The following is a 26,894-nucleotide window of genomic DNA, read 5'->3' as shown; positions in this document are numbered from 1 at the left end:
TAGGGTGATTAACAAAAGGCTAAGCTGTGTTTCACTATATTTCACTTGTGATTTCATGAATATGAATATTTTCTAGTAATAAAAAGCAATCAACTTAAATTGTTTACCTTTGATGAGCTTCGGATGTTTTCACTCACGAGACTCGCAATTAGACAGCAAATGTTCCTTTTGTTCCATAAAGATTTTTTTATAGCCGAAATACCTTTGTTTCTTGTCCACGTTTTGTTGAGAAATCCACCGGAAATTGCGGTCACGACAATGCCGAAAAAAACCTCCAAATTAGATCCATAATATCGACAGAAACATGGCAAACGTTTTGTTTAATCAAGCCTGAAGGTGTTTTTCAAATATCTATTCGATAATATATCAACCGGGACAATTTGCTTTTCAGTAGGAGCGAGAGGAACAATGGCCACCTTTGTCTATTATGCACAAATCACTCTGAGAGCCACCAACTGACCACTGACGCAATGTTGTCGCTCACGCTCATTTTTCTAAATAAAAGCCTGAAACTATGTCTAGTGGCTGTAGACACATTAGGGAAGCCATAGAAAAAGGAATCTGGTTGATTTCCCTTTCAATGGGCAATAGGGATGCATAGGAACACAGGGGTTTCAAAATAAGAGTCACTTCCTGATTGGCTTTCGCCTACAATATCAGTTCTGTTATACTCACAGACAATATTTTGACCGTTTTGGAAACTTTAGAGTGTTTTCTATCCTAAGCTGTCAATTATATGCATATTCTAGCATCTGGTCCTGAGAAATAGCCCGTTTACTTTGGGAACGTTATTTTTCCAAAAATGAAAATAGTGCCCCCTAGTTTCAAGAGGTTAAGTACCACCGCATACGTTCAATTGTTCAGATTACCAGAATATAGTTAATTTCCCCCCACCTAGTTATGTTCCCAGAATCTGTATGTTAACCAAGGTTTTTGCAAATGTAACATCAGTAGGGTAGAGAGAAGAAAAAGGGGGGAAGAGGTATTTATGACTGTCATAAACCTACCCCCCAGGCCAACGTCATGACACACAGGTTGTGTGGTTGCGGTGTGTAACCATACCAGGGTTTCATGTAACCTGTTGAAGCATCACTTCAAAAATACAGTGCTGAAAAAATATGGCCTCTGTAATGAAGATGTTAATTTTATAAAGGTTTAATCTGTATTATTGTGAGATGGGTTTTCGAATGGCCATCAACATCCTTGCAGCAGTGAAATCCCTTACAAAGTACAAAATGGTGATGACGCATGGCCTGTTTTAAATGCTGAAACAACTAGCCCGCTATAACCTTCAACCTGCTCAACACAGAGAAAAAGATATGGCTGGGTGGACGGGTTTAGCACACTGCAATGGCTATCTTCCAAGGTCTTCATGATAGCCATACTGATGAAAGAAGAGTACACCTTAGTATGGCTCAATATCAACCTATAGGGCTTCAACTAGGGGTTTCGAACGTGGATTCTCAATCCTCCAAACCCGTGGTGATATAAAATATTAGTGATAGCGATATTACTGTGCAACGTAGACATTGTACTTTCTACTGAAATTGCAAAACAATTTGTTTGTTGATGGAGTGCCCATTGGTTATGAACGTTTCAACCATAGAGAATGAAAAGCCTCTAGTGGCCAAAAGGCAGTTTTAGCATGGGCAGCGCCATTGAGGGCTTCCACCATGCTTCTGCCATTTTAAAGTAGTCAACTGGGTGGGGATTCCTATGGGTTCAAATTACATGTTAATTGTCACATTCACCGAGTGCAATTACCGTGAAATGCTTACTTATGAAATTAACGAGGCTGTATACAAGGGGTACCGAGTCAATTTGCAGGGTTTGTCGAAGTAATTGAGCGGTGGAGGAGCACCATCCTCAGTGAACCAGGGGAGCACCATACTCAGTGAATTTCATAAAAATAAAGATATGAAAGTTATCCTTTTTAGATAAAACTATACTAAATATATTAATGTCACCAAATAATTGATTAAAACGCTGTTTTGCAATGAAGGTGGACAGTAGCCTCAGCAGCACTCCGTAGGCTAGCACCATGGTGTAGCCGGAGGACAGCTCACTTCTGTCCTCTGGATACATTGACTTCCAATAAAAACCTAGGAGGCTCAAGGTTCTCACCCCTTACATAGACGTGCACAGTAATTATGACAACTTCCGGAGGAAGTCCTCCAACCTATCAGAGCTCAGGCAGCATGAATTGACATGTTGTCCACCCAATCAAAGGATCAGAGAATAAATCTAGTACTGAAAGCATACAGTGCATTTGACAAGTATTCAGACCCATTGACTTTTTCCACATTTTGTTACGTTACAGCCTTATTCTAAAATGGATTAAATAAATAATAATTATTCATCAACCTACACCCATTACCCGATAATGTCAAAGTGAAAACAGGTTTTTATAAATTGTTGCTAATTTATTAAAAATAAAAAACATACCTTGATTACATACAGTAGCAGTCAAAAGTTTGGACACATCTACTCATTCAATGGTTTTTCTACTATTTTCTACATTGTAGAATAATAGTGGAGATGTTAAAACTAGGAAATAACACATATGGAATCATGTAGCAACCAAAAAAGTGTTAAACAAATCAAAATATGTTTTAGATTTTAGATTCTTCAAAGTAGCCACCCTTTGATGACAACTTTGCACACTCTTGGCATTCTCTCAACCAGCTTCATGAGGAATGCTTTTCCAACAGTCTTGAAGGAGTTCCTACATATGCTGAGCACTTGTTGGCTGCTTTTCCTTTATTCTGCGGTCTAACTCATCCCAAACCATCTCAATTGGGTTGAGGTCGGGTGATTGTGGAGGACAGGTCATCATCATATGCAGCACTCTCATCACTCTCATTCTTGGTCAAATAGCCCTTATACAGCCTGGAGGTATGTTTTGGGTCATTGTCATGTTGAAAAACAAATGATAGTCCCACCATGCGCAAACCAGATCGCTGCAGAATGCTGTGGTAGCCATACTGTTTAAGTGTGCCTTGAATTCTAAATAAATCACACAGTGTCACAGCAAAGCACCATCACACCTCCTCCTCCATGCTTCACGTGTCTTAAAGTATTGATGGACTGTCGTTTTTCTTTGCTTATTTGAGCTGTTCTTGCCATAATGTGGATTTTGTCTTTTATCAAATAGGGTTATCTTCTGTACACCACCCCATACCTTGTCACAACACAAATGATTGTCTCAAACGCATTAAGAAGGAAAGAAATTCCCCAAATCTACTTTTAACAAGGCACACCTGTTAATTGAAATGCATTCCAGGTGACTGCATCATGAAGCTGGGTGATAGAATGCCAAGAGTGTGCAAAGCTGCCATCAAGGCAAAGGGTGGCTACTTTGAAGAATCTCTAATATAAAATATATTTTGATTTGTTGATCACTTTTTGTTTACTACATGATTCCATATATGTTATTTCATAGTTTGGATGATTTCACTATTCTACAATGTAGAAAATAGTTTTAATTTTTTTTTAATTAGTAGGTGTCCACACTTTTGACTGGTACTGTATATGCTTGTGAACAACAGCCAGTGTTTATTAATATTATATAGATTTTTACCTGCACCCTAATCTGACTGACTGTTACCATCAATCAAATGCTTTTTAACAACTGATCATGGTGTGGTGGGGGGGACCAAATAGCGTATCTAGAGCTGCTAAAAAGTTGTCGTGATGTGCGGGCCTCTCTCACTCACGTGATTCATCCAATAGTCGACTAAGCTTCCTGCTGCAGCCCTCTGAACACACACACACACACACACACACACACACACACACACACACACACACACACACACACACACACACACACACACACACACACACACACACACACACACACACACACACCTCACCACAGCCTGATAGTCAGCAGCAGCAGGTCACAGAGAAATATATATAAGCCTATATATTTTTCTAAATGTAACTAGGCAAGTCAGTTAAGAACAAATTCTTATTTACAATGACGGCCTACCGGGGAACAGTGGGTTAACTGCCTTGTTCATGGTTGGAAGGACAGAATGACCTCGTCAGGTCAGGAATTCTATCCAGAAACCTTTCAGTTACTGGCCCAACATTCTAAGCACTAGGCTACCTGCCATGGCGGCAGCAATGCAACTTAGAAGTAGCCCAAAAACCTGCAACCCGCGACCAATACATTTTCATCCACGACATCGTTTTCAAAGTAGACCAATTTCGGGAAAACCTTGAACATGGCAACCCTGTGCGTACTTGACGTATAGCAAATGTTTATAACTAACCCATGACAGACCGCAGCCTGCCGTTAACCATGGGAACAAATGAGTCATAGGGCAGAACAAGCAGGGAGGGGTGCAGAGCCAAGAACGAGCTAGCTAGCGGGACCCTGCTTGCTCCTTGTAGCATGCATTTGCATATTTCTGTTAGGGAACGACTACGCAGTGAAGTGCGGCTGTGCTAAAACTCAAGTTGTCCGTTTGTTCCTAAACAACACCAAAGGATACAGTCTACAAAACTTAATTCACTCTGTTCGTAGCAGATTATAGTTTTGGGAACAGAAAACTGTATTGACATCAAATATTTCATCAATGAGAACATTTGCAGAATGTCCTCTAAAATCCATCTCATTCCATCTACCGGTCTGGGATTCCTCTCACCATCATATTTACAATTATTATTATTATTTTTAATTGAACCTTTATTTAAAAAGGCAAGTCAGTTAAGAACAAATTATTATTTAGAATGATGGGACTCCCAACCACAGACAGTTGTGATACAGCCTGGATTTGAACCAGGGTGTCTGTAGTGACGCCTCTAGCACTGAGATGCAGTGCCTTAGACCGCTGCGCCAACAGGAAGCCCTCCTGGTAATGAGCGGAACCGCTAAGCAGATGCTTCACATTTATACAGGAAATATTTGTCTCATTGTTATATTTGTGGTATATACTTTATTGACATTTAAAGCGCACTACTGAGTTTTTATATCACTAGTAAATCCTATTGCGAGTTTCAAGTGTGATAAAACGGATACGACGAGTTCGGCACACGCCTACTGTATATTGCCGCATTCAAAACAACTGGGAACTCCGAAAAATACGAGGTCAATTCATGACTTCAGTGATTTTCAGGTCGGAAATTCAGACCTCTAGAAAGAGGCCTGAATCCCGAATTGGAATACCAAGTTGTGTGATCGTTCTTGTTGTGTGATCGTTTTTTCCAGAGTTCCCCGTTTTTTCGAATACTCGGATGTCGAACATTTCCGACTTCCCACTGGAACGCAGCATATCATTTGGAAAACGAAACTAACAGGAAACGGCCAGGGCCCATTTGAAGAGCGCCTCATGGAATCAGTGTTGCCAACTATTTTTATGTGAGAATCTTATTGGCTCTTTGATTTGAAGCTAGATTACGTTTAGTTTCGACATCACACCACCAATTTGGCTTGCTGCTGCACGACCGCTGAACGAAAAAGGTATTCAAATGTATGCAATCACTACTGTAACTCGCTCTGGATAAAAGCGTCTGGTAAGTAGTACATTTTTGCCCGACGTTACGTTATCGCCCCTTCTGCCGCCTCACCTATGTGAAGCTGGCCACAATAAGGATTATTTTGCCACAATAACAGAATTTGCGTGTTGCCTTCAAAATAAAAGATCCGAATTGAAAGTGTTTCCAACGGATACAAATAGCGGAATCATGTCATATTTGAAACAACTACTTCAAGTTCTCAGATCGAGTGACGTCACCGACTGAAACACTACTAGCATGCATCGCAAACTAACTAGCCATTTCACACTGGTTAGTCTCACAGCCCTTTGACCTCCTGCAATAAGAGCAAGTCTCGGTCCAAGAGGCTTCTAAAACAGCTTCTACCCCCAAGCCATAAGATGTATGTATATATTACTTAAATTACCTCGACTAACCGGTGCCCCCGCACATTGACTCTGTACCGGTACCCCCTGTATATGGTTTGATACTTTTATTTGACTTTTTTTTAAACTTTGTTTTTTACTTAACACTTATTTTTATTAAAACTGCATTGTTGGTTAAGGTCTTGTAAGCATTTCACTGTAACACCTGTTGTATTCGGCGCGTGTGAGAAATAACATTTCATTTGATAGCCATCACACCAGAGCTAGTATCAGACCGCTGCGCTATAGGAGCATGGCAGTAAAGTGCTTTCTCCTTAACACTGGTGCAGATGAATGGGATGGTGTACCAAACCATATAAAATCCATCCCTACGCTAGAGAGTTTGAAGATACAGTAAACCTTAAGTAATGGTTTATGGGCAAAATGCTTAATACTGCACAGGCTTAAAGAAAGTATAATTATTTCAATGAATGTTACTTGGTAATGTATTTTATTTCTTGTACGGTTTCCTCCCTATTGATGAGATGTATTTTGTTTTCATGTTATAATCTTGTTTAGGTTTTCTTTTCATGTATTTTCATGAGGACCATAATGGAAATACGTCTTAACTTTTTTGAGTCATCCTTGATGATAATAATGGCATTGTACTGTATCAACATGTCTGGTTGCATTGTGCCTAAAATTGTTTAAAAATACATATATAATAATAATAATAATATGAATGTCCAATACATACAATAGACTGACTGGAAAGGTGATTTCCCACAGTCAAAGTCCTGCTAAGATGCTAATATTTGTGTAAACTCTACACAGTTGTGTTGTGTGAGTGTCACTGAGTAGTCTGATACCCCATTACATGGTTTCAACATCCATAGGTTAGGCTGTACAGACAGTGCTTATAAGTATGGCCCCAATGCCATTCTAAAGTCTAATACATCGACAGTGTGATTTCAACTGCACATTTTTTGTTGTGTCAAATTAACAAATTATTGTCTCTTGTTGGATTTATTTAACAACATTATGAACTTGTTAAGCATTATTTACTCCAAATATGGCATGATTCCACTATTTGAATCCGTTTGATTCACTTTCAATGGGGGACTTTTATTTTGAAGGCGAACTGCAAATTCCACTATTGTGGTTTATCCTTATTGTGGCTAGCTTCACATAGGTGAATTCACCAACACTGACCCGCAGAGAAGGACTAAACAAACTGATCATTACTGTCAACCAGACAAGGACAATATTAAAACGTTTAATGTAGTCTGAATATTGGGACAGGAATCACAAAAACAATCACAAGTTCATAACAAGGTATGTTTTTAATTTTATATCGCTTTGTTTTATCGAATGCTCTAGAATAGAAAATGTATCAGACGACCACACTTTCGGCTCTAGTAAATAACAAGTAAATATATTGAATAAAAATATAAACGCAACATTCAACAATGTCAGGTTTTACTGAGTTACAGTTCATATAAGGAAATCAGTCAATTGAAATAAATGCATGAGGCCCTGATCTATGGATTTCACATGACTGGGGAGGGGCGCACCCATGGGTGAGCCTGGTAGGGATAGGCCCACCCACATGGGAGTCAGGCTAACCCAATCAGAATGAGTTTTTCCCCACAAAAGTACTTTATTACAGACAGAAATATTCCTCGGTTTCATCCGCTGTCCGGTAGTCTGGTCTCAGACGATCCCGCAGGTGAAGAAGCCAGATGTGGAGGTCCTGGACTGGAGAGGTTACATGTGGTCTGTGGTTGTGAAGCCGGTTGGACATACTGCCAAATTCTCTAAAACGACGTTGGAGACGGTGTATGGTAGAGAAATTAACATTAAATTCTTTGACGATAGCACCAGTGGAAATTCTGGCAGTCAGCATGCCTATTGCACGGGTCCTCAACTTGAGACATCTGTGGCATTGTGTTATGTGACAAAACTGCACATTTTAGAATGGCCTTTTATTGTCCGCCACAAGTTGCACCTGTGTAATGATCATGCTACTAAATCATCTTCTTGATATGCCACACCTGTCAGGTGGATGGTTTATCTTGGCAAAGGAGAAATGCTCACTAACAAGGATGTAAACAAATTTGTGCACAACATTTTAGGGAAATAAGCTTTTTGTAGGTATGGAACATTTCTGGCATCATTTTTTTCCGCTCATGAAACATGGGGACCAACACTTTACAAGTTGCATTTATATTTTTCTTCAGTACACAAAATTGTATGTAATATCACAGTCACTTGGTTTACACACTTGGCAAAAAATTGTTTTAATTTCAAAATTAGCAAAGGATTCACTATTTGCATCATTGCATAACTGTCATAAAAAGACAGTCCATGCTGCCATTTTGAGGGTGAAGTAATTTGGTTTCGAAGGTATACAGATTTAGTTTGATAACATACTGTTACATTGTATCGTGTATTCACTGACTGTATCCAAGTGATGTAATTTCTGTCGAAATGAAACCTATGCCATTTCAATGTAATCTCTTGCTGTATCCTTTAGATGGAACACGTCATCCACCACAATATAAAATAATCATGCATAAATATCAAGTTTGCCTCTGTTTTGGAATCTATTTTTAGAAATTGTAAATTCCATTTGTTATAAACATTCAAATTGTGTTGGGTTTCATTACTTGTCTTAGAAGACCAATAGTAAGTCATCCTGAATGGATCCCCCAAACAGAGGGGGGCAACGGAGAGGTAGAGGAGGAGCCAACCATGTCGATCACAGAAGAGGTAAGGAGATTTATTTTTATTTTGGACAGGCAAAACACAATTGGCATTTCCTTCTTTAGATTGATATAGATTTCCCTGTTGTTTGCCTCAGGTGCTGAGGCTGGTCAGAAAGAAGAGGAAGGGATAGCTAACCAAGGGAGAGGGGGAAGAGGTAGGGGGGCCAGGGAAGAGATGAGAGGGGTTAATGGGGGGAACCCGAGGGAGGATAGGAGAGAGCGAGATGACAGAGCAGGGAAGGGAAGAGGAAGAGCAGGGGAGGATGCCAGGTGTAAGGGTGGTAGAGCGGGAGGAGGAGGAAGGGAGATAGTGGGAGGCAGAGAAAATAGAGGGGGAGGGAGAGGCAGAGGAGGAGAGAGAGGGGGTGGTAGAGGAAGGGGTGGTAGAGGTAGAGGGGGAGGGAGAGGAAGATCTATAGGCGGTGGCACCCCTCAGGTTCATCCAATTGAGTACAAAACCTTGGAGAAGCTATCAGGGAAAGACCCTTCAGAGGTAGCCATCACTCTGGCCTCGAGCGATGGACTGGAAGCTCTCCTCGACGAGAGAGAGATGCGACAGGACCTTGTTCAGCTTCTCTGCCAAGTATTATGCAAGGCCTTCTTGTCCAAAACCGACCGCCAAACCGTACAGTGCTTGACTGGCTTAATCAAGGATTCCGGATTCCTCCGAACCATCCTGCCCCATTATGTGATGGGAATGGGATCCGAGTTTGACCACACTCGCCGGGAACAATACCCCCAGCACTTGGACAACATCATGACCCTTCTTTCCAAGGTGCTCAGCATCTTCCCAGCTAGCTCTATAAAGGGCGTGTCCATGATAGTGGCCCTCTTCAGACCAGTCATCAACAGCCTGCGAGCCGTGGGGGTGGACGTCCTGGAGCAGACGAAGGAGAACCTGGATAGGATCCAGGTCCTGGTCGAGCACCTCCAGGAGAGAGCCAGGGAGGGCACCCTGAGGTCTGATAACTACTCCTTCATAACCGCCCAGGAAGACGCCCCACCTGGGGAGGCCGACTTCAGGACCCTGCCCATCTACCCCACCCCCAAAGAGTTCCACCAGGACCAGAGATCCTACCTCAGGCCCAACCTCATCTCCCAACGCTACGCCAGCGGACTGCTCTACCTGGACACGCACTTCCGGCTCATGCGAGAGGACTTTGTGAGGCCTCTTCGAGAGGGCATCCAGCAGCTGATTCAGAGCCAGCAAGACCTGGGCAATAAAGACATCCCTTTGAGAAAGTGCCGCTTTGATGATATCAGAGTGTACTTTGACACTCGACTGGTGGTACCATTGTGCACCCCGTCTGGTTTGGCCTATAAGGTCCAGTTTGACCCCCATCCTCTTAAGGTCAGTGAGTTTGATTAAGAGTAATTGAATAGAAAAATGATAACTTACCAACATTGTGTAGTTATATAACTTAAAATAGTGAGATTATACAATACTCTTTGAAATTACATTAATACATACAATGTTTTTCCATATACAGTGCCTTGCGAAAGTATTCGGCCCCCTTGAACTTTGCGACCTTTTGCCACATTTCAGGCTTCAAACATAAAGATATAAAACTGTATTTTTTTGTGAAGAATCAACAACAAGTGGGACACAATCATGAAGTGGAACGACATTTATTGGATATTTCAAACTTTTTTAACAAATCAAAAACTGAAAAATTGGGCGTGCAAAATTATTCAGCCCCCTTAAGTTAATACTTTGTAGCGCCACCTTTTGCTGTGATTACAGCTGTAAGTCGCTTGGGGTATGTCTCTATCAGTTTTGCACATCGAGAGAAATTTCGAGAGATTCGAGATAATTTTTTCCCATTCCTCCTTGCAAAACAGCTCGAGCTCAGTGAGGTTGGATGGAGAGCATCTGTGAACAGCAGTTTTCAGTTCTTTCCACAGATTCTCGATTGGATTCAGGTCTGGACTTTGACTTGGCCATTCTAACACCTGGATATGTTTATTTTTGAACCATTCCATTGTAGATTTTGCTATATGTTTTGGATCATTGTCTTGTTGGAAGACAAATCTCCGTCTCAGTCTCAGGTCTTTTGCAGACTCCATCAGGTTTTCGTCCAGAATGGTCCTGTATTTGGCTCCATCCATCTTCCCATCAATTTTAACCATCTTCCCTGTCCCTGCTGAAGAAAAGCAGGCCCAAACCATGATGCTGCCACCACCATGTTTGACAGTGGGGATGGTGTGTTCAGCTGTGTTGCTTTTACGCCAAACATAACGTTTTGCATTGTTGCCAAAAAGTTCAATTTTGGTTTCATCTGACCAGAGCACCTTCTTCCACATGTTTGGTGTGTCTCCCAGGTGGCTTGTGGCAAACTTTAAACAACACTTTTTATGGATATCTTTAATGGCTTTCTTCTTGCCACTCTTCCATAAAGGCCAGATTTGTGCAATATACGACGGATTGTTGTCCTATGGACAGAGTCTCCCACCTCAGCTGTAGATCTCTGCAGCTCATCCAGAGTGATCATGGGCCTCTTGGCTGCATCTCTGATCAGTCTTCTCCTTGTTTGAGCTGAACGTTTAGAGGGACAGCCAGGTCTTGGTAGATTTGCAGTGGTCTGATACTCCTTCCATTTCAATATTATCGCTTGCACAGTGCTCCTTGGGATGTTTAAAGCTTGGGAAATCTTTTTGTATCCAAATCCGGCTTTAAACTTCTTCACAACAGTATCTCGGACCTGCCTGGTGTGTTCCTTGTTCTTCATGATGCTCTCTGCGCTTTTAACTGACCTCTGAGACTATCACAGTGCAGGTGCATTTATACGGAGACTTGATTACACACAGGTGGATTGTATTTATCATCATTAGTCATTTAGGTCAACATTGGATCATTCAGAGATCCTCACTGAACTTCTGGAGAGAGTTTGCTGCAATGAAAGTAAAGGGGCTGAATAATTTTGCCGGACAATTTTTCAGTTTTTGATTTGTTAAAAAAGTTTGAAATATCCAATAAATGTCGTTCCACTTCATGATTGTGTCCCACTTGTTGTTGATTCTTCACAAAAAAATACAGTTTTATATCTTTATGTTTGAAGCCTGAAATGTGGCAAAAGGTTGCAAAGTTCAAGAGGGGCGAATACTCTCGCAAAGCACTGTATGAAGAGTGTATTCAAATATATGCTCATGTTCTTCTCTGTACCGCACAGTTTGTCCGCTGGCAAAACTCCAAGCGGCTGATATACGGCTCCCTGCTCTGCATGTCCTGTGACAACTTTGACACCTTCCTGTTTGCTACTGTGTCGGACCGGGACCCCAAGGAGCTAGAGAAGGGCTTTGTCCAGCTCAGTTTCTTAGGGGAGAGCAGGCGAGCCCTGGCCGGAGTGGAGGCCCACCAATCCTTCCTCATGGTGGAGACCACAGCCTACTTTGAGGCCTACCGCTACGTCCTCGAAGGGCTGCAGGAGCTGGAGGTAGAGGATCTGCCCTTTCAGAGGTCGGTGTACTGTCTGTCTGGCGTTCTTAATTTCAACAATTAGCTTGTGAATGCACCAGCGTTGTTGATGCTATGAGATAAAGATACTAGATGAATTTGACAGAAATTATGTTCACCACATGTCAATTCTTGTGATGAAGAATGACATTTATGATTTAGGACGACATGTAAATTACAGGTATATAGTGGAATGCAGCTCAGACGTCGAACCTCCTGCCTACCTGCTCAGGGCAGATACGTATGACCTGTCTGCTATTGCGGCGCCTGAGTTTAAGAGCAGTATCAAGAGCTTTCACACCCTGGATCCTGAAGCCTGGCCCCCCATGGAGCAGTTGGGGTTGGACGAGTCTCAGATGAGAGCCCTTCAGATCGCACTCACCAAGGAGCTGGCTATCATCCAGGGACCCCCAGGCACAGGTGGGATACATTTTTAATAAGTCATACATATTGAAAAGATCATGTTTATGTAAATGTACAGTACCGGTCAAAAGTTTGGACACACCTACTCATTCAAGGGCTTTTCTTTATTTTTTAACAACTATTTTCAACATTGTAGAATAATAGGGAAGACATCAAAACTATGAAATAACACATATCATAACAAAAAAGTGTTAAATCAAAATATGTTTTATATTTTTTCGTGGTATCCAATTGTTGTAGTAGCTACTATCTTGTCTCATCGCTACAACTCCCGTACGGGCTCGGGAGAGACGAAGGTTGAATGTCATGCGTCCTCCGATACACAACCCAACCAGCTGCACTGCTTCTTAACACCAATGTGTCGGAGGCTACACCGTGCACCTGGCAACCTTGGTTAGCGCGCACTGCGCCTGGCCCGCCACAGGAGTCGCTGGTGCGCAATGAGACAAGGACATCCCTACCGACCAAGCCCTCCCAGGAGGCCTTATGTTTTATATTTTAGATTCTTCAAAGTAGCCACCCTTTTCCTGGACAGTGTTGCACACTCTTGGCATTCTCTCAACCAGTTTCATGTGGAATGCTTTTCCAGCAGTCTTCAAGGAGTTCCCACATATGCTGAGCACTTGTTGGCTGCTTTTCCTTCACTCTGCGGTCTAACTCATCCCAAACCATCTCAATTAGGTTGAGGTTAGGTGATTGTGTAGACCAGGTCATCTGATGCAGCACTCCATCACCCTCCTTCTTGGTCAAATAGCCCTTACACAGCCTGGAGGTGTATTGAGTCATAGTCCCATTGAAAAACAAGTCCGACCAAGCGCAAACCAGATGGGATGGCGTATTGCTGCAGAATGCTGTGGTAGCCATGTTGGTTAAGTGTGCCTTGCATTCTAAATATATCACAGACTGTGTCACCAGAAAAGCACCCCCACACCATTATACCTCTTCCTGCAAGCACCACAGTGGAAACCACACATGTAGAGATCAACTGTCCACCTACTCTGTGTCTTACATGGCGGTTGGAACCAGAAATATCAAATTTTACTTATCAGACCAAAGCACAGATTTCCACCGGTCTAATGTCCATTGCTCATGTATCTTGGCCCAAGCAAGTTTCTTTTTATTGTTGTCCTTTAGTAGTGGTTTCTTTGCAGCAATTCAACCATGAATGCCTGACTCACGCAGTCTCCTCTGAACAGTTGATGTTGAGATGTGTCTGTTATTTGAACTCTGAAGCATTTATTTGGGCTGCAGATTCTGAGGCTGGTAACTAATACACTTCTCGTCTGCAGCAGAGGTAACTCTGGGTCTTCCTTTCCTGTGGCTGGTCCTCATGAGAGCCAGTTTCATCATAGCACTTGATGGTTTTTACGACTGCACTTGAAGAAACTTTCAAAGTTCTATGAAATGTTCCGCATTGACTGACCTTCGTGGCTTAAAGTATTGATGGACTCTCACTTCTCTTTGCTTATTTGAGTTGTTTTTGTTATAATATGGAATTGGTCTTTTGCTACTATTATTATTCTACAATGTAGAAAAGAGTCAAAATAAATAAAAACCCTTGAATGAGCACGTGTGGCCAAACTTTTGACTGGTACTGTATACACATAAAAATGTTCCAGGCCAAAAGCTGAGAAATTGTGACACGTTGCTTCTTGTAACGTCGTCTTTAGTGCAACAGCTCTGCAGGAGTGTAACACTTTTAGACATTTGTTTTCTTTCCTTACTCATAATCCCAGGGAAGACCTACACAGGACTAAAGATCGCCCAGGCTCTGCTTACCAATCAGGAGATGGGGAGAGGTTTCACCTCCCCCATGCTGGTGGTTTGTTACACCAACCACGCTCTGGACCAGTTCCTAGAAGGTAGGTCTCCTTTTTTCTCAACATTGCACTATGGATGCAATGCACACATCTCACTCTACTTTTGCGTCTCAAATGAAGTTATTTTCCACCTCAAGCCATACTTGAAGAATCTCAGATGCTGCATACCATAATTTTGTGTTTGACCAAAGATAATTCTGAAGGGCACTTTTGTTGTTGTATGTATGAGCACCTTTTTTAATTTGTTAAACAATGTGTACCATAGGCATCCACAAGTTTCTACCAGACGGTATTGTGAGAGTGGGTGGGCAAAGCAACAGTGAGGTCCTGAAGCGTTTCACCTTGAGAGAGCTGAAGAGCTCCCATTACTTCCGCCGCAACCTACCGCAACATCTTCGGAGTGCCAACAGTGAGGTGAGGCCCAACTTGAAACCTGAAAGTTACACTGACCTATATGTGAACATTTTAGAAATAGTCTTGAAATGTAAATTGTAAATGTAGCTATTGAAGTGAATGTAGCTCAGATATCATTTTTGTCAGGAATGTAACAGTCAGGTTGGCTATCTTTCGGGAAAAGTCAATCAGCGAAATAATATCACATAGTGATGTTCAGAATATTGTTTCCCCTCAGATCTATGATGCATTGCGGACAGAAGAGACTAAGATCCAGACTCAGTCTGTGCAGCTGGAGTGCAGTCTTCGGGGCGTCCTAAGGGAGCAGTACCTCCAAAAGTTCATCTCAGAGAAACACTGGGATAGCCTGACGCTACAGCCAGTGAGTCTTTGATAGCACTGTAAAATATAAAGCTTAGCTTCTGTCCGACCTTTATAATTACAACTATCAGGCTGATGCGATCAGGACACGCAGGTTGAAATATCAGAACGAACTTTGAACCAGCTACAGTGGGGCAAAAAAGTATTTAGTCAGCCACCAATTGTGCAAGTTCTCCCACTTAACAAGATGAGGGAGGCCTGTAATTTTCATTATAGGTACACTTCAACTATGACGGACAAAATGAGAAGAAAAATTCCAGAAAATCACATTGTAGGATTTTTTATGAATTTATTTGCAAATTATGGTGGAAAATTAGTAGTTGATCACCTACAAACAAGCAAGATTTCTGGCTCTCACAGATCTGTAACTTCTTCTTTAAGAGGCCCCTCTGTCCTCCACTCGTTACCTGTATTAATGGCACCTGTTTGAACTTGTTATCAGTATAAAAGACACCTGTCCACAACCTCAAACAGTCACACTCCAAACTCCACTATGGCCAAGACCAAAGAGCCGTCAAAGGACACCAGAAACAAAATTGTAGACCTGCACCAAGCTTGGAAGACTGAATCTGCAATAGGTAAGCAGCTTGGTTTGAAGAAATCAACTGTGGGAGCAATTATTAGGAAATGGAAGACATACAAGACCACTGATAATCTCCCTCGATCTGGGGCTCCACGCAAGATCTCACCCCGTGGGGTCAAAATGATCACAAGAACGGTGAGCAAAAATCCCAGAACCACACGGGGGGACCTAGTGAATGACCTGCAGAGAGCTGGGAACAAAGTAACAAAGCCTACCATCAGTAACACACTATGCCGCCAGGGACTCAAATCCTGCAGTGCCAGACGTGTCCCCCTGCTTAAGCCAGTACATGTCCAGGCCCGTCTGAAGTTTGCTAGAGAGCATTTGGATGATCCAGAAGAAGATCCGGAGAATGTCATATGGTCAGATGAAACCAAAATATAACTTTTTGGTAAAAACTCAACTCGTCGTGTTTGGAGGACAAAGAATGCTTTGGGGCTGTTTTTCTGCAAAGGGACCAGGACGACTGATCCGTGTAAAGGAAAGAATGAATGGGGTCATGTATCGTGAGATTTTGAGTGAAAACCTCCTTCCATCAGCAAGGGCATTGAAGATGAATCGGGGCTGGGTCTTTCAGCATGACAATAATCCCAAACACACCGCCCGGGCAACGAAGGAGTGGCTTCGTAAGAAGCATTTCAAGGTCCTGGAGTGGCCTAGCCAGTCTCCAGATCTCAACCCCATAGAAAATCTTTGGAGGGAGTTGAAAGTCCGTGTTGCCCAGCAACAGCCCAAAAACATCACTGCTCTAGAGGAGATCTGCATGGAAGAATGGACCAAAATACCAGCAACAGTGTGTGAAAACCTTGTGAAGACTTACAGAAAACGTTTGACCTCTGTCATTGCCAACAAAGGGTATATGACAAAGTATTGAGATAAACTTGTGTTATTGACCAAATACTTATTTTCCACCATAATTTGCAAATAAATTCATTATAAATCCTACAATGTGATTTTCTGGATTTTCTTTTCTCATTTTGTCTGTCATAGTTGAAGTGTACCTATGATGAAAATTACATGCCTCTCTCATCTTTTTAAGTGGGAGAACTTGCATAATTGGTGGATGACTAAATACTTTTTTGCCCCACTGTATATTAATTTGGGGACAGGTCGAAAAGCATTAAACATTTATGGCACTTTAGCTAGCTAGCTTGCTGTTGCTAGCTAATTTGTCCTGTGATATAAACATTGGGTTGTTATTTTACCTGGAATGCACAAGGTCCTCTACTCCAACAATTAATCCTCAGATAAAAGGGTAAAATTAGTTTGTTTCTAGTATTCCCTCCTTCAGGCTTCTTCTTTGGACTTCATATGGCGGTTGGCAACCAACGTTAAGGTGCATTACTACCACCAACTGGACTGGAGTGTGGGCCTCAGTTCATCTTTCATTCACCCATGCGGGTATATGCTCCTAAAAACCAATGAGGAGATGGGAGAAGCGGGACTTGCAGCGCATCAAGTGTCACAAATAGAACCAACTTCTATTTTAGCACCTGGCTACAAAGACATGTGCGAACAGTATGGGTGCAACGATTGAAAAACATGTATGTGTACTTTTATTTTGCAATGCTCTCGCATGCGACACCGGCGGTGTCTTCAGCATGTAAATGACTACTGACCCGTAGCACTCACGTCTGTAGCCATGAAGTGCTTTGAAAGGCTGGTTATGGCTCACATTAACAACATCATCCCAGAAACCCTAGACCCACTCCAATTTGCATACCGCCCCAACAGATCCACAGATGACACAATCTCTATTGCACTCAACACTTCCCTTTCTCACCTGGACAAAAAGAACACCTAAGGGAGAATGCTGTTCATTGACTACAGCTCAGCGTTCAACACCATAGTGCCCTCAAAGCTCATCATTAACCTTTTGCGTGTAGGGGGCAGTATTTTAATTTTTGGCTAAAAAACGTACCCATTTGAAACGGCCTATTTCTCAGCCCCAAAAACTAGAATATGCATATAATTGTCAGATTAGGATAGAAAACACTAAAGTTTCCAAAACTGTAAAAATATTGTCTGTGAGTATAACAGAACTGATATTGCAGGCAAAAACCTGAGGAAATCAGGAAGTGCCTCTTATTTTGAAACCTCTCTGTTCCTATTTAGTAAATATTTGTTCTTAACTATTATTTTTCTTAACTGCATTGTTGTTTAAGGGCTTGTAAGTAAGCATTTCACGGTAAGGTCTACACTTGTTGTATTCTGAGCATGTGACAAATACAATTTGATTTGATGTTATCGTCGGATAGGACAACTAATATGAGTACGCTAAACCCAACTGCCTCTAAAAGGCATGAGATTCAAAAAGTAGGTCTGGCATTCCCAGAAAAGCTTTATGAAACGATGTTGAACTGTGATAATCTGTCATTGGCCATAGAGGAGACAATACTTATTATTAATATGTAATTCTCAGGCATTGGATGGCTTTGAGAGCTATGGTGGGAAGAAGCCGTCTCTTGTTATGGAGTGGCTGGGATTAGGCTTCACTGTCTTCCAGCAGAGGACGCCACATCCTCAAAATTGCAATGCAGGTGAGAAGCCACTGCAGTACCACAGAGCGTAGACAAGACAACATGATCACACAGATAATAAACGGAACAGGTGCAGAGAAATGCTTCTCTTTGTGGGATTGTATTTGTCAACCTTGCTTGTGAATATGTTTTTCATGTAGCTATTAACACAAGCATTTCGCTGCTCCTGCGATAACATCTACAAATCTGTGTAGGCGACCAATACATTTTGATAGATTTTATTTGATTTTATTTAGTCTCTTTGAACTCTTTTTGTTTAATTTAAAACTCCCTTTGATCCTAACTGAAACTATATGGGGGGGGGGGGGGGGGGGAGAGTTCAGTGCTCATTTTCATGTTGAGAGAACTACTAGGAAGTTAGAAACTCTGGTCCTCACTCCTCACCCATTTTCATCTCTCTATTTTATGATAGATGTGGAAATGGACGAAGGTGAAGAGGAAGAGGACGACCTGATCGAGATAGCGGAGGAGGCAGACCTGATCCAGGCGGAACGCTTTGTAGAAGCCTCAAACACGCATCATGGTCGGGATGAAGATCTTAGAAAGACGGAGGAGATAGTCAGAGACATGGCGGAACTGATGCTGGCCATGAACCTGGAGAACATCGAGATACAGGCAGAGCAGAGTGAAGAAGGCTGGGAGGTGAGAACCAATAATTAACCTTGAGCCAACAATATAACCAAAAGACTTTGCATCATAAATCGTGTGAATCATAAACCAATTGAGTTGCTTATGGATTTCAAATTGACAACCTCCTGCTTTAAAGTATTGAGCTTAGGAGTATTGTAGAAAGACAGGTGCTGAGTTAAAGTGTTGTCAACGTTATTTGAAAAGCCTGCTTGTCTCTCTGTATGTGTGCAGATGCAGCGGGTACAGAAGAGGAAGATGAAACATCATATTAGGAGGGAGCTGGGCAGGAGCTCAGCCGTGAGTGAGGATGAGGAGGACACCATTCTGGATGTGTGGACTCTCAGTCTGCCAGACAGATGGAGACTGTACCGGTAATACCCTCCCCCCCCCCCTCATCCCCTAGGCAACAGCATTCTGCTAGAGCGTTTATTCCCATTGAGCATAATTATGTCAACTAATTACAGAGAAAATGTATGCACTGATCCCCTCACCTCAAAGGCAAGATTTTGCTCTATAAAACGTTCTGTCACTGTGGCAATGTAACTGTGCTTAGCTTGTGAATGCAAAGTCATCATGGCCACACAGACCACACAGGTGTGCACTTGGCTTGATCTGACTGGGGAAAAGACTAGTGCAAGGCTCAGTTGTGTGCCGGCCAAAAAGCTATCTTGGATTAAACCCAAAAATGTAACGTTTGGGTCAATCACACAAGTAATAAAGGACTCTGCTCAATGCATTATTACGAATCTCAGATATTCTGATTTTGATTGTGCTGTATGATTATGTCTGGTAAACACACCTTGTTCTATGGGTTTTATATCATTCTTATGACATACTTATTTCTACTATATAAGTGGTCTTGCAGTGAAATGCTACTCAATGACGTAATCTACTGCTGCTCTGTGTCTGCAGGTTATGGGTGAGGCGTTACCGGACAGAGCTGCGTACGCGAGCCCAGCAGGCGGAGCAGGACTATCAGGACGCAGCCGAGCGTCTGGCTGAGATTCGTCTCCGCGAGGACTTATGTGTCCTGAAGGATGCCAAGGTCATCGGCATGACAACTACGGGGGCTGCTAGATGCCGCAAAGCTTTGCAGGAAGTGAGTCCTCGCCTGGTGATCGTGGAAGAGGCGGCGGAGGTACTGGAGGCCCACACTATCACCACTCTGAGCCAGGCTTGCCAGCATCTCATCCTCATTGGAGACCACCAACAGGTACAGGGCACTCATTGGTCAGGCATGGTCAACTCCCTCTTAAAGATTTCACTGTTATTCCAGTAAATCCAGGAATTCAACTGGACATCGTGCTTGAACATTTTTCAAGTTCCTAATGTAAACTGGGCTTTTTTAAAATTGAAAGTCCATGGTCATTTTCATTTCTTAATTGGCTGGGATTTAAATGCAATCAACATCCAACTCTGCTTGGAGCTAAACTACGAGTTCATCCAGCACACCCAGCTATAAGGTCTTAAATAACTTGACTTAACTCCTTTTAGCTCTGAGTGAATACAGTGTTGTCAGTAAGTATTCACACTCCTTGACTCCATATTTTGTTGTGTTACAGCCTGAATATAAAATGGATTAAATATACATCTTGTGTCACTGGCCTACACAATATACCCCATCATGTCAAAGTGGAATTACGTATTCAACCCCTTTGTTATGGCAAGCCTAAATAAGTTCAGGAGTAATAATTTGCTTAACAAGTCACATAAGTTGCATGGACTCATAGTGTGGAACATGATTTTTGAATGAGTACCTCATCTCTGTAACCCACACATACAATGATCTGTAAGATCCCTCAGTCGAGCAGTGAATTTCAAACACAGATTCAACCACGAAGATCAGGGAGGTTTTCCAATGCCTCGTAAAGAAAAGTACCTATTGGTAGATGGGTAGTGCTGAACAATTTTATTTTTTTAAACAACTAATTGATCAACATTAGTTCAATTATTTGAATTCCATTTAGTTCATATATTTTTCTGTGAACTCAATGTGCACCTTGCACAGAGATAAATCAGATCCAGTAGGAAGTTGTAGTTTCCAACAGGCCAATATTTTACATAGTATTCACATAAAACGTGGAAATTAACTACAGTGACCATAGTTCATTGTGCATCTACTTATCCATTCTGCGTTTATTTTACGTCTGCTACGGAATAGACAAGAATGCGCAATCGTGACGGTATATAGAGAGCAGCTGTTGCTATGCGAGGTACACTAAATGGCCAAAAGTATGTGGACACCTGCTTGTCGAACATCTCATTCCAAAGTCATAGACATTAATATGGAGTTGGTCCCCTCTTTGCTGGGACTGTATAACAGCCTCCATTCTTCTGGAGAGGCTTTCCGGCGAGCTTTACACCACTCCAGCTGATGCTTTGCATTGCGCATGGTGATCTTAAGCTTGTGTGTGGCTGCTTGGCAATGGAAACTAATTTTATGAAGCTTCTGACGAAATGTTCTTGTCCCGGTCCTGTTCTGTGAGCTTGTGTGGCCTACCATTTCTCGGCTGAGCCGTTATTGCTCCTAGACGTTTCCACTTCACAATAACAGCACATACAGTTGATGGGGCAGCTCTAGCAGGGCAGAGATTTGACCAACTGACTTGTTGGAAAGGTGGCATCCTATGACGGTGCCATGTTGAAAGTCACTGAGGTCTTCAGTAAGGTCATTCTCCTGCCAGTGTTTGTCTATGGAGATTGCATGGCTGTGTGCTTGATTTTATACACCTGTTAGCAATGGGTGTGGATGATATAGCTGAATCCACTAATTTGAAGGGGTGTCCACATACTTTTGGAGAAGTAGCGTATCTCTACCTGAAAATACATAAAAGTATGCCTTATTTACTCTGAAGAACTCCAGAATAGTGATTTTGTCAGACAGCATAGGCAGCAGCTCAATAGAGATGTGATGATGACTTGGAATAAAATAATAAAGTCATCAAATAAAATATAAGCAACTGAAATATTTGAGTAAAGTAATGTGAATAAATTATGGTTATTAAGTGATAAGCAGTAATAGGCAGTCACTACCATCAACACAAGGCCAAATCAACACTGGAGTTGCTTACCACGAAGACCGTGAATGTTCCTGAATGGCCAAATTACAGTTGACTTAAATCTGCTTGAAAATCTATGGCAAATTATTATTTTTTTGTCTAGCAATGATCAACAACTAATTGGACAGAGCTTGAAGAATTTTTAAAATAATAATTGGGCAAATGTTACATTATCCAGGTGTGGAAAGCTTTAAGCTAGAGATTTACCCAGAAAGACAGCTGTAATTGCTGTCAAAGGTGTTTCTACAAAGTATTGACTCAGGGGTGGGAGACCCATGAGGCGGGGTCATGTTTTGGAGGACGCATGGCTCTCGACCTACGTCTCTCCCGAGTCCATACTGGAGTTACTGCGATGGGACAAGACTGTAACTACCAATTAGATATCACAAAATTGGTGAGAAAAAAGGGTAAAACGTACCCCTAAAAATAAAAAATATATTTTTAAAATTCTCAGAGTTTATTTGCATATACACTGAGTGTACAAAACATGACATAGACTGACCTGGTGAATCCAGGTTGAAGCTATGATCCCTTATCACTTGTTAAATCCACAATCAGTGTAAATGAAGGGTAGGAGACAGGTTAAAGAAGGATTTTTAATCCTTGAGACAATTGAGACATGGTTTGTGTATGTGTGCCATTCAGAGTGTGAATGGGCAAGACGAAAGATTTGTGCCTTTGAACGGGGTATGGTAGTAGGTGCTAGGCGGACCAGTTTGTGTCAAGAACTGCAACGCTGCTGTTTTTTTAATGCTCAACAGTTTCCCGTGTGTATCAAAAATGGTCCACCATTTCTTGAACATCCCCAACCGTGTCTGTGTAGCCCTGTCAAGGGCTAAGAAGGGCTTCTACTGCATTGGAAACATGGACATGTTGGGAAAGGTCAAGCTCTGGAGCAACATCCTGCACATGCTGCGAGAGAAGGACCAAGTGGGCCCTGCAATGACTTTGTGCTGCCAGAACCACCCTGAGCGACACATTAAAGTGTCCTGCGGAGACGACTTCAAACAAGCTCCCGAGGGAGGCTGCAACCTGCCCTGCGAGTTCCGCTTGAACTGTGGTCACGTGTGCTCCAGTGCCTGCCACCCGTACGACCAAGAGCACAAAAAGTACACATGCAACAAAAAGTGCCAGAAGGTCCTTTGTGAGCTGGGGCATCGATGCCAACGTCAGTGCTACCAGGAGTGCCCTACTGACTGCCTTAAGCAGGTAGAAAAGATTGTACCACAGTGCCAGCACAAGCAGATGGTGCCCTGTCACCAGGCTCCGGAGAAGTTTGTGTGCCAGGAGCCCTGTCAGCAGAAGCTCATGTGTGGGCATCCATGTGCCTTGGTGTGTGGGGAGTCCTGCACCACCACCTGCATGGTGATGGTCACATTGGAGCTCAAATGTGGACACAAGCAAGTTGATCCCTGTCATTATAAGAGCTCTACCATACAGCCAGAATGCAGGACACATTGCACACAGATGCTGAAGTGTGGCCACCCATGTGCCTTGGTGTGTGGGGAGTCCTGCACCACCACCTGCATGGTGATGGTCACATTGGAGCTCAAATGTGGACACAAGCAAGAAGATCCCTGTCATTATAAGAGCTCTACCATACAGCCAGAATGCAGGACACATTGCACACAGATGTTGAAGTGTGGCCACCTCTGTCCTGGTTCCTGCCAGAGGTGCCACCAGGGCCGCTTCCACATGGGCTGTTTCCACCAATGTGATCGCCTCCTAGTCTGCTCCCATAAGTGTCGGGAGCCCTGTACACGTGGATGCCCACCCTGTCAAATGCGCTGTGAGAATCGCTGCATCCATAGTGTCTGTATGAAGCCATGCGGCCAGCCCTGTGCCCCCTGCATAGAGCCTTGTGCCTGGAAGTGCCCTCATCAGCGCTGCAGCAAGCTTTGCCATGAGCCTTGTGACCGTCCACCATGCACCCAACCCTGTACCAAAACCTTGCACTGTGGGCACCCATGCATCGGCCTGTGTGGAGACCCTTGCCCCAACAAGTGCCGTGTTTGCCACCACGAGGAGGTAACAGAGATCTTCTTTGGTACGGAGGACGATGTTGAGGCCTGTTTCATTCAGCTAGAGGACTGCGGACACTTGTTTGAGTCCACGTCCATGGACACATACATGGGAATGGATGAGAACCAGCAGGCTACCGGAATAAAGTTGAAGGAGTGCCCCAAGTGTCGCACACCCATCCGCAGGAATCTCCGGTACGGGGCTCATGTCAACCGGGGTCTGGTGGAAATTGAAAAAGTGAAGGAGAAGATTAATGGAACACAGTCAGATATTGAGGCACAGAAGGTGGTCCTTAAGCAGCAATGGATTGACAAGGAGGACTTGCTAAGGTACCTACCTATGGAGTATATACAGATCAGAGATACACTGAGAGCCTCCGACCTCACAGCAAATAAACTATGGATCACTGAGAACAAGATGGCCTTACTTGAGAGACTGAACAAGCTGCTGAAGATTCGTAGGGGACACATGTCAAGCGTAGAAACCTTTTACTTTGACGAGAAGGTTCCAGAGTTCCTGAGGTGGCTGATGGATCATCACCAAAAGTTCTCAGAGCAGCAGGCATCTGATCTGCAGAGCGAGCTACAGAGGCTCTCCTTTTTGGCGGAGCTTAACGCCCGCTGCAAGATGGCTAATGGAACAGGCCGTAGGGTCCACGTTCAGGCTGAGGTCAGAGCAATGAGGAAGGTTCTGGAGAGAATGCAGCCATTCACTCAGCAAGACAAGGACTTGGTAAAGCAAGCACTTAAAGAACTGGATAAAAAGCTACCACGCACTGGCCTGGAGATCACTGATGAAGAAAGGATGATGATTGTTAAAGCTATCAACCTGAGTGTTGGACACTGGTACAAGTGTCCCAACAATCACATCTACGCCATCGGAGAATGTGGACGGGCCATGGAGCAAAGCAATTGCCCAGAATGCAACGCTACGATTGGTGGAGCAAGACATGCTCTGGTGAGTGGCAACAGAGTGGCTTCAGAGATGGATGGGGCGCAAGAGTCCGAAGTCAATAATGTACTGAACTTTGATCTGATGCACCTTGGTGATTAAAACCAGATTGTTTTCAGTTTAATTGTGACTTGTCATAACTGATGTGACAGTTATCACAATTGGTACTCCAGAAAGCATAGCTGTATTAATTGATATATTTAATTCTGAAATTTCAGTCAATTATTAATTGAATGTGATGAAATGAATCTGCTTCGCGAAGTATAATACATATTCATTTTTATTTCGCAGAGGTGAGGTTTAATAATGTCACCCCAGAGTACAATACTGCAATTACATGTGACTTTTTGCTACTGTATCTGTGTGATCATGAAAGTTGAAAATTAACGATTGATCAAAAAAAAATCATTATACACGGTGCTATAAAGAATTACGCAAACGATTAGACTGGATTTTTATGTGTGATGATGGGCTTACATTTTTAGACAACTGAGTGTTTTTTTCTAGTCACACCAATGGATGGCAGCAGTGTATTGTTAATTTAACAAAGAGTTGACTTGATACTTGCCGTTTTGTCCTTTTACACAAATGTAATACAATTATCTGAGATGATCCAGTATGTTTGCAAAATGATTTTCTAACACACACATTCACACATTAATCATTCAGCTGACTCAGTTCATATAATGTGATAAAGGGGCTGAAAAACAACTCTGGCATGAAAAGAAAACACTGTAAAAGTAAGTCATATTCACACACTTGTGCACAAACCAAGTGTTCAGGATACAAAGTGCTGGATACTGTATGTACTTTGGGGGAACCCATATTATCCTTTCTACTGTCTGCAACATGATATGAGAAATTGCTGTTATTTGAATAGCACTGGGAAAAGAGCAGAGATGAGATGTGGGCAGGGTGAGCATCCACAACATCCTTGCATGGAGTAGATTAGGGTTAGTGTCTCTCCCATTTTGATCTGGTTAATTATGGAGATAAACTGAAACTCCACTTTGTGTCTTGGACATTGGCCATTTATTTAAATTAGGATAGGCTTACTTTATGTATTAGTTGAATACATTTACTGAACATTATGTTAACTGAGTTATAGCGTATTTGACCCTAACCTGTAAGTGATGGTCAGGTGACTAGGTGGCAGGGCAGAGGGGTTTGACTTGGCGTGGACCCGTCCAGAGACAACCCTTACTCCCTAGGCACTGGCAGATCAGATCAGTGTAAGTAATATATAATGAACAATGGTCCAATGTTTCATGAGCTGAAATAAAAGATCCCAGAAATGTTCCATATACACAAAAAGCTGTGGGCACAAATTTGTTTACATCCCTGTTAATGAGCATTTCTCCTTTGCCAAGATAATCCATCCACCTGACAGGTGTAGAATATCAAAAAGCTGTCAGAAACCATCTCAGGGAATCCCATCTGCGTTCTCGCCGTCCTCACCAGTGGTCGTGACCTGACTGCAGTTTGGCGTCGTAACTGACTTCAGTGGGCAAATGATCACCTTCAATGGCCAATTTCGCAAGAATCTGTACACAATTCCTGGAAGCTGAAGATGTCCCAGTTCTTCCACGGGCTGCATACTCACCAGACATGTCACCCTTTGAGCATGTTTGGGATGCTCTGGATCGATGTGTACAACAGCATGGGACAACATTTCAGCCTGATCAACTCTATGTGAAGGAGATGAGGCAAATGTTGGTCACACCAGATACTGACTGGTTTTCTGATCCATGCTCCTACCTTTTTTGCATATCTCTATTCATGTCAAATCCATAGATTAGGACGTCATTTATTCATTTAAATTGACTGATTTCCTTATATGAACTGTAATTATATGTAACTATTTATATTTTAGATCTGCGTAGTAGTAGCTTTACCTTGCTCTCTGATAGGTTGGGAAGATTTTGTACCATATTTCTTATACCTATCCAATCTTCTCAGATCCATAGGTTTAGGAGCTAAGTGTTGATTCTGGACAGGGCCAGGGTTCTTTGTATGTAGCC

At 42.6% G+C, this 26,894-nt stretch overlaps 1 protein-coding gene and 1 long non-coding RNA gene across 2 annotated transcripts in view; one reads left to right on the top strand and one right to left on the bottom strand.

Annotated features, from left to right (window-relative positions):
- Positions 1 to 26,894, bottom strand: part of LOC149975859 (uncharacterized) — a 944,026-nt gene that overhangs the window by 858,794 nt on the left and 58,338 nt on the right. The window lies entirely within an intron of this gene.
- Positions 7,024 to 25,485, top strand: LOC110493184 (NFX1-type zinc finger-containing protein 1). The gene is made up of 13 exons (XM_090206550.1): positions 7,024 to 7,184; positions 8,528 to 8,621; positions 8,713 to 9,968; positions 11,788 to 12,074; positions 12,253 to 12,491; positions 14,231 to 14,356; positions 14,580 to 14,728; positions 14,946 to 15,089; positions 18,094 to 18,211; positions 18,624 to 18,853; positions 19,073 to 19,212; positions 19,754 to 20,054; positions 22,603 to 25,485. The coding sequence occupies exons 2-13, from the start codon at positions 8,552 to 8,554 to the stop codon at positions 24,973 to 24,975; spliced, it is 5,433 nt and encodes a 1,810-aa protein (XP_090062676.1). The 5' UTR covers positions 7,024 to 7,184; positions 8,528 to 8,551; the 3' UTR covers positions 24,976 to 25,485.

The sequence above is a fragment of the Oncorhynchus mykiss genome, chromosome 17 (assembly GCF_057628025.1).
Source record: "Oncorhynchus mykiss isolate SJ-2025 chromosome 17, ASM5762802v1, whole genome shotgun sequence".
Classification (NCBI taxonomy): domain Eukaryota; kingdom Metazoa; phylum Chordata; class Actinopteri; order Salmoniformes; family Salmonidae; genus Oncorhynchus; species Oncorhynchus mykiss.
The sequence above is the reverse complement of the archived record's forward strand: the minus strand, read 5'-3'. Positions and strand labels throughout refer to the sequence as shown.